The 8,092-nt window shown below is 46.3% G+C and overlaps 1 protein-coding gene across 1 annotated transcript; it reads right to left on the minus strand.

The window, feature by feature from the left end:
• Nucleotides 1-331: 331 nt before the first annotated feature.
• On the minus strand, nucleotides 332-7,293 carry serpinf1 (serpin peptidase inhibitor, clade F (alpha-2 antiplasmin, pigment epithelium derived factor), member 1). Its single transcript, XM_004556875.6, has 8 exons — nucleotides 7,150-7,293; nucleotides 4,917-4,977; nucleotides 3,905-4,100; nucleotides 3,362-3,517; nucleotides 2,453-2,656; nucleotides 1,878-2,017; nucleotides 981-1,191; nucleotides 332-805 (listed from the first exon to the last, which is right to left on the minus strand). The coding sequence occupies exons 2-8, from the start codon at nucleotides 4,974-4,976 to the stop codon at nucleotides 558-560; spliced, it is 1,215 nt and encodes a 404-aa protein (XP_004556932.3). The 5' UTR covers nucleotide 4,977; nucleotides 7,150-7,293; the 3' UTR covers nucleotides 332-557.
• Between the last annotated feature and the right edge of the window lie 799 nt (nucleotides 7,294-8,092).

The following is an 8,092-nucleotide window of genomic DNA, read 5'->3' on the forward strand; positions in this document are numbered from 1 at the left end:
TGTGTGTGTGTGTGTGCGTCTGTGTGTGTGTGTGTGTGCGTCTGTGTGTGTGTGTGTGTGTGTGTGCGTGCGTCTGTGTGTGTGTGTGTGTGCGTCTGTGTGTGTGTGTGTGTGTGTGTGTGTGTGTGTGTGCGCGTCTGTGTGTGTGCGTGCGTCTGTGTGTGTATGTCTGTGTGTGTGTGTGTGTGTGCGCGTCTGTGTGTGTGCGTGCGTCTGTGTGTGTGTGTCTGTGTGTGTGTGTGTGCGTCTGTGTGTGTGTGCGCGCGTCTGTGTGTGTGTGTGCGTCTGTGTGTGTGTGTGCGTCTGTGTGTGTGTGTGTGCGTCTGTGTGTGTGCGTCTGTGTGTGTGTATATCTGTGTCTGTGTGTGTGTGTGTGTGTGTGCGCGCACAGCTGCCTCTGTGGGGACCAATGTGAGTTTTAGGTCTTTAGAGTGAGGGCGTTTTCAAACTTTTAAAGGGCTGTTTCAGAGTTAAGTCTAGGTTTTGGACATAAGTTCTGAAACAGTCTGCCAATGGCGGTCCCCGTGAAGACAGGTGTGCAAAAGTGTGTGTGCACTTTATATCGACAGGCTTTTGGGGTTGACCACCCGGCCGATAAAGAGCAGCGCCCCTGAGGTTTCATCCCGGATCAGGTAGAGGAAGGGGCGGTCCACTCGGTATGTCAGGTGGCTTGGCGTTGTGTCGCTCGGGTACTGATTCCCCTCCGGCGCCGTCTCCATCGTGACCTTGTGATTGACAGAAATAAGTTTGGCAGCCTGAGTGGAGATTTTCTCCAGCTCCGGGTTGTCTAGCCATTCAGAGAGACCTGCCGAGAGGGAGAGGAGGACGACCATGTTAATCAATCAGCAGAAAAAGCCTACACTACTACAGCTTCATGAGTGGTTTTTTTCCCTGAATGGACAGTTCGGCATTGATATATAAATACTAGTATGCTCCTATATTAGAACCCTCGAGTAAAAAACGTGGTGGATGAAACTGACCAAGGTCGCCGAGCAGCGGCAGCAGGTCTGTGGAGTAGCTGAGCTTCAGGACGGGCAGAGTAATGGACACTTTGGCAGGAAGTAGCGTCATGGAGAGGTCCTGGACAAACTCAGAGGTCAGACTCTCCTCCACAAGGGTCATGTTGGAGGTCACATCCTCGGGCAAGAAGATGAACATGCTGACATCGTCCTGCATCTGGATCTGAGCGATCTGAACGAGGAGAAAAACATGAAGAAATGTGCTGCAGTTACGCTACTGTAGCCATCGTTCGGAGACAGCTGCCGTGAATTCTTGTTTGATTTTATTTTTAAACTTAATAAGAAATGTCTGTCAAAGACCTGATAAAACTATTTTAGTCATTTAGCTCTATCCACTTCTATTCATTAAGTATAAGCTCATTAGTGCCCCCTACTGCATCTACGGCTGAACTGCAGAACTATTTTTGTACAATGGGATGAATGAAAGGAAGTAGAATGGATCTGTTAGATCTGCTCTGCCATCATCGGAAGCTCAGCAGCGTTTTCCTCTCTGCCTTTGTTTTTAGTAATAAATATCAACCCTGTATCATTTTTTCCTTCGTAAAAAATGGGATTCTTTTGCATTATCAGTAAAGTCCATTTAAATTTGTATAAATGTCCTTGGGCAAGACACTTCACCCGTTGCCTACTGGTGGTGGTCAGAGGGCCCGGTGGCGCCAGTGTCCGGCAGCCTCGCCTCTGTCAGTGCGCCCCAGGGTGGCTGTGGCTACAATGTAGCTGCCATCACCAGTGTGTGAATGTGTGTGTGACTGGGTGGATGACTGGCTATGTAAAGCGCTATATAAATACAGGCCATTTACCATTTAAATGAAACTGGATAATAACCTGCTTCCGTTTAAAGCTATTCATCACGCTCACCGTGCAGCCTAAGTCCGAGTCAACCCCCATCTTCACTGGGTAGTTATCCTGTTGCATCATGGGAACGCGCACAGGTGCTGCGCCATCCACCTGAAAGTTTTCCAGCCCTCCACTCTGAGCGAACCGAGTCGTCCACTTCCCTGTTAGGACAGGAAACTAACCCATTATTCATCATGGCTGAAACTTACTTTGAGGATCAGTCACTTGTCAGAACCTGTTCATGGTTTCAGTGGCAGAGGACATGGATACACAACCATACACTTTGAATTTGTTTCATCTTTTCCAAGATTCGCTAAACAGATAAAGGTCACTTTGTAGCAGCGATCGGTCTATAGTCAGCTCTCTGAGTTAGTCTCATTCCTAAAAACTTTAGTCAGGTGCCCCAAAGTTCAGGTGCGTTGAACATGTGAGCCGATCACTTCACCTACACATAAACCCATACACGAGCATTTTGGAAAAAACTCTTACAGTTATCTGATAAGTAATATTGATCACTGAATCACCGTATGGATTTTATTTATATGATAATTCTAACTAATTCGTAGATATCTGTGTCTGCAGAGCTGAAGACGTACCTTTAAAGTAGGCGGCGCTCACAATGCTCATGCCGGCGGCACGAGGGAGGGGCTTGGTCAGAAAGCGCTGTACCTTCCCGCCCGTCTGCTGAGACACCCAATCGTTGATTTCTTTCACATCTTTGGATCCTCCCAGCAGCGCCTTGGGGCGAACTCCATACTGCTGCTCCACAAGACCAAAGAACTCCTGCTTCAAACGAAGTCCTGACAACATGAGAGAACATTAGGATCTCACAGTAAAGACTCAAACACAGAGACAGCGAGCAACCACCAGTTCCACCTGGCTCCTTTACTCCAGCTCACCTCTGTAAACAAGTTCATGAAGAGTTTATTGTCTCAGTCACAAATTTCAGTCCAAACATTTCAAACATTAAATTACGGTGTAAGATAAGGTGAAGGTGCTTAGCTCACTTGGCTGCATCTGATGAAACTGCAATGTCTTCTTAACAACTAAACACCAAAATCCTTTTTAGGCTTCTGATGGTTTTATTGCTCACGTTGACTTTTTCTCCTCACATTTCTACCAGAAGGTTGAAACACAACTGAGCCAAACACATTTTTTTTCTATGGTCATCGGGTCCGGCTCACGCACCAGACGCTGCCCCTCAGCGGGCTTCCAGAAGAAAGCCAACCAGAAATGTTGGGTTTAATGGATAAGGTCCCTAAAGAGGCAGTACAGGACTACAACTGCACCTTTCATTGGCCTTTTTGAAGTTTCTGTGTAACACATCAAATAAATAAGACCTTTTGTTTTTATAAATCATGCTAAGCTCCTTCGGAGGAGTAGGAATGAAAACTTGACGCAGGACATAGAAAAGAAATGAGCTGAATTTGTGTTCTGTTGTTTTGGTTTAGCTGCAAAGTCACAGCTGATGTTTAGACTCCATCTCAACCCCAACGTGAACTCACGTCTCGCCAGGTACAGGCGTGCAGCGGTACTCAGGCCTTTCCCCGCCGTCCTGACTGAGGCCAGCATGTCCTTCAGGGTGTTGTGGAGCTGAGGGTCCTGCAGGGTGTGGTACCTCAGGGCCCTGTACAGCTGCCTCTGAGCATGCTCAGATCCTCCTAGAGGGACAGGAGGGCTTGTGTTAAGGTCACAAACCTCTGACACAACTGTTTTATTCACTAGAGAAGCAGACGTGGGCATCACTTTTACTGTAAGAATGTCTCTGTTTTTAAATTAATATTCTCCACTAAGGCCCTTGTGTCCACCTCCTCCACACGGTGGCGCTGTTGTACAATCTTAGCTTAGTTGAAAGTGAACAGAGGAAAACTAATTGTGGAAGTACGAAAACAGACAGAAGTAGAAAAAACAAAACTGGTCCCGTGACACTGACGGTGTTTTTGGGAGCAGCAAACAGAATGACCTTGAGCCAGTCTGGCCTCTGAGCTCGTACCAACACTAAAGCCGAAGCTCAGGTTTGGACTAAGTTTGTGTGTTTGTGTCTTCACCCATGGACAGCTGAGTCAGCGCCTCGGACACGCTGAGCGGGGACAGGAAGACGTTGGTGGAAGCGTCGCGGCTCGCCAGGATGCGGAAAAGGTTGTAACCGAAGTCGGAGGTGGCAGCACCCATCTTTGTAGTCGGAGTCGTGAAGAGCTCCATGTGTTCCTCCTCTCCGGCTGCCTCCTCGCCGCCGGTGTCAGACTGCAACGGACCAATGATGGAAAGATTTCATGATTAACTGAACTTTTAAAACTTCGTGCCACCGATAACTCTCAGACAGACAGGGCTCCTCTGAAGCAAACATCATGTGGATGGCAGCAAATGTTGCTCATAAACCCGTGAAGCTCTTTTTGAACTGAGGGTGGTCTCAGCCTGTGCAGCCACCTCTGGAAAAACCCAGAAACCATTCTAATGTTTGTCAAACCACGTCTTCATTGATCTACCCTGAAGCGTCAAAGCTCGTCCTTGAGGGCATGGTGAGGTGGTATTTTTACACACAGTCACATCACTAAATTACCTCATCAGCTCTGAGATTTTCCACCAATGTTTCATCTTCGTGTTGTTGATGTCGCAGCTTTTTAAGGCATGTTGCTGCCATCAAATTCAAACATGTTTTAAAATTCAAAGTCCGAGCCACAGACTGATTAAAGATGGATGTAGCTTCCAGTAAAGGTATCTGAAATCTGCGCTCTTTCTAAAGGCCACCAGGGGGCGACTGTCTGCAGAGGGACTGCGCTGCAGAGACGTCTGACACTTTATGGGCGCGTTCGCTCATTTTAAGTCTGTCTCGTGGTTTAGATTAGTTAGCCAATCAGTGTGCGGCTTTACAGTGAGAATAGGAGAGAGCGAAGACGCTCACCTCGAGGCTTCATAAATCAAACCAGTGGGTGGGGTGACGTTGGATACATCCATCTTTTTTACTGTCTGTGGCTCCAGCGTTTTGGCTCTGGGGATGTAAATTACATAACTGAGGAAGCAGAAGAATAGAAAATATGTGCAGATGGCAGATGTTGATACCTGAGCGTCACAGAAGCTCAGCACGACTCCAAACAGCAGCAGGAAAGTCGTTCCCTTCATCCTGAAATCCAAACAAAAGGAAACAAGTTTTCACACATTTCCTCAAACAGTGAAGGAAATGAACCATATTTCATCACACAGCTGTTGTTCCTCAGGCAGGGATACCCTCTGCGCCAAACCAAACGCCCCTAATTTCTCCATAAGTGCAAAGAAAGGCTGAGCCAAACCAAGTCCAGAGGACGAGTACAGAAAACAAGTTCAGCCGCCACAGAGGCTACAGAGACGAAATTATCCAAAACAAAGACACAATTCAAAGACAAAGATTAGAGTCAGAGCCAGAAAACCTCCGAGCTGTGGAAACTCTGTGAAGTTTATAGCAGGTTATGTAACAAACTCTGAGCTGCTCATCGGGACACAAATCATGATCTCAGGTCTGAGCTCAGCGTTCATGAAAGAGTAAGTCTGACACACACAACCCCGTTCAGCTGTCTTAGTGAGGACCTTCAGTGACATAATGCTTTCTCTAGCCCCTGACCCTAAACCTGACCATAACCTAATTGTAACCCTGACACTAAAACCACATTTTGAGCCTCAAAAAGGCTTCAAACTTGTGAGGACCGGTGTGTGCGTGTCCTCACAAGTGACTGTTGGTTCTCACAAGTATAGTAGGATGCAGATTTTGGTCCTCACAAAGATAGCTAGACAGGAACACACACACACACGGCCTGCTTTGTTCCACACACATCTGGACCTGGTGCTCGAGCTTTTACATAAACAGAGGTCTGTCATTTGAACCTAAAACCACACACATACACACACACACACCCACAAACCACAGGCCTGATGGAAAACCCAGATGCTTTCTTCTTCTTTAACCTCCTGATCGTCGCAGTGTGTCTCATCTTTTCTTTCCTACAGCTTCATAAACTCAGAGATAACATGTCGTCAGTTAGATCGTTTAAACGTTTATGAGAGAAATAAAAAAATCTTTCAGATCATCTCAAACTGGTTTCTTGGAGATGTGAGACAGGGAGTGACAGGAAGCTCGAGCCCGTGAGTCCGAGGTCAGGGTTAATGAAAACTGCAGCAGAGATCTCCAAAAGTTGATTCTTCATCTGGACGTAGCGCTTTGTGGGAGATCTTATACACAGGACATTTGCATGATGACTGAAACCAGCCCACTGAAGGAGGTCAGGTCAGAGTTTGTTACATAACCTGTGAGGTCAGGGCTGGTTTCAGTCATCATGCAAATGTCCTGTGTATAAGATCTCCCACAAAGCGCTACGTCCAGATGAAGAATCAACTTTTGGAGATTTACTTTCCTGGATGATTGAGATGCATCAAAATGCAGCAGCACTGAGGGCTGGGTGAGCTGTACCTAATGATTTGTCCCTTTAGTGCGTGGATAAGAATACCTGCGCACGCGCCCCGAGATACACAACAGTGTTTCTGCAGAACGACACACGTCAGTGTAAACGAGTGCAGAGAGGTGACGTCGTTGACGTCTCATCCTGGACTACTGTGTGTGTGTGTGTGTGTGTGTGTGTGTGTGTGTGTGTGTGTGTGTGTGTGTGTGTGTGTGTGTGTGTGTGTGTGCTCGCGCGCTAATCCCCCCGCCCCTGCAGACCAGCTGACTCAGCGCGCTCCCGTTCCTGCACTGACTTGTCTCCGGTCCTCACTGGAAAGTTTCTTCATTGGCTGTTTGTGAACTCTTTGATATCACATCAGGGATTTTTAAAGTCCAGGTCACTAACCTGAATATATTCCACAGTGAAATGTTTTTCTTGGCACGAAATTCTTTACAACCCCAAATATCTTCAAACCTGCAAACTTATTAAAAATCATCCGTTTTATCCGAACAATGAGAATTTAGAAAAATTAAAAATGTCCTTACAGACCGAAGCTGATGATCGTTTACTTGGTTTTAGTGACTCTGACCTGCTGCTCTTATATAACCTGCTGAGTGGAAAAGCCCAGACTGGCTGCTGAACAGGAGGAAAAACGCAGCGTGTCTGAGAAACAGCAAGTTTTTCACAAAGTCTGAATCAAAGCGCTTTGAATTCTGCAGAAAACCTCCCTGTGCTTCATGTCTGAGCTGCACTGCTACGAATACGTCCAAGTTTTACACTTTTTATTCCAGCTGGCGCAAATAAAACGATGCAAAAAAAAAAAAAAGTTCAAATGTGTGCGTAAAAAGCGCAGAAATGCATCTAGTGCAGCGAGAGTCACTCACCTCTCTGCTCCACGTCGATCAGCGTCCCTGCCAGCTCAGAAAGTGAGTCTTCCACCCCGCTGACGCCTCTTGTCTCGGCACCCTCAGCAGCGCGCATCCAGCTGCTGCCAGCAGAGGCAGCGGGAGCGCGCACAGATCCAGAAAAAAACGAAGCTTAAAAAATTCTGGTATTTAATAAAAAGTGTAAGCACCTTATATAAAAATAACTGAAGTTTTGAGAGAACACAAAGAAACAACAGCTCAGGAGTGTTTCAGAGAAATCAGCTGACGCGAAGCAAAGACTGTAGATGAAAGATGTATGTGATCATGTGACACCACCCGATGGTTTCTGGCCTCCACACGTCTCTGTGCACGTTCTTGTGCCTGTTTGTGGTCCAAGTGCTGTTCAAACACAAAGTTTGCATCTACATAAAAAAAACCTGGAGGTGTTCATGCTCCGCCCCTTTTACCCAGAGTGCATTTGAATCAAAAGAATGAAAACTGTCAGTTATATTATCTGAACACTGCTGTCGTCCAGGATGTGACATATCTCCACCACTGTTTTTAAGTTAAGATAAGATAACCTTTATTAATCCCACACGTGGGAACTTTATTTGGAGATGTGAGGTCCTGCTAGCAGATAAAAATCTGTCATCTGTTCCTGATCAAACCCTCAAACTTTGGTTAAAGCACCTTCTTGACCTGTGACTGATCTGGCTGTCTTTATTCTACTACATGTCCCACTGTTGTTTTATTTTGGTTTATTAAATTCATTGTTTCTGCACAGTGCTGCTGAGCGCCTGAAGGTCATGGGCAGCCAGTGATTTTCAGCCTCATCCTGTGCGTAAAGAGATTTCTCCAGATTGTTCAAATCTTTCGATGATATAATATACTCTGATCAGATGTTCAGTTTTCACTGTTAACGTTGATGAGCACTACTCTGTAGCTGTATTTGTAGATGTTT

The sequence above is a fragment of the Maylandia zebra genome, linkage group LG10, assembly GCF_041146795.1.
Source record: "Maylandia zebra isolate NMK-2024a linkage group LG10, Mzebra_GT3a, whole genome shotgun sequence".
Taxonomy (NCBI): Eukaryota; Metazoa; Chordata; class Actinopteri; order Cichliformes; family Cichlidae; genus Maylandia; species Maylandia zebra.

Excerpts from the sequence above, each read along its gene's own strand:
- serpinf1 (XM_004556875.6), bottom strand. The coding sequence starts at position 4,976 with ATGAAGGGAACGACTTTCCTGCTGCTGTTTGGAGTCGTGCTGAGCTTC. Across the intron at positions 4,101-4,916 it reads TGAGCTTCTGTGACGCTCAG|TCTGACACCGGCGGCGAGGA; the intron begins GTATCAACATCT and ends GGTCCGTTGCAG. Across the intron at positions 806-980 it reads GCCGCTGCTCGGCGACCTTG|GTCTCTCTGAATGGCTAGAC; the intron begins GTCAGTTTCATC and ends CCCTCTCGGCAG.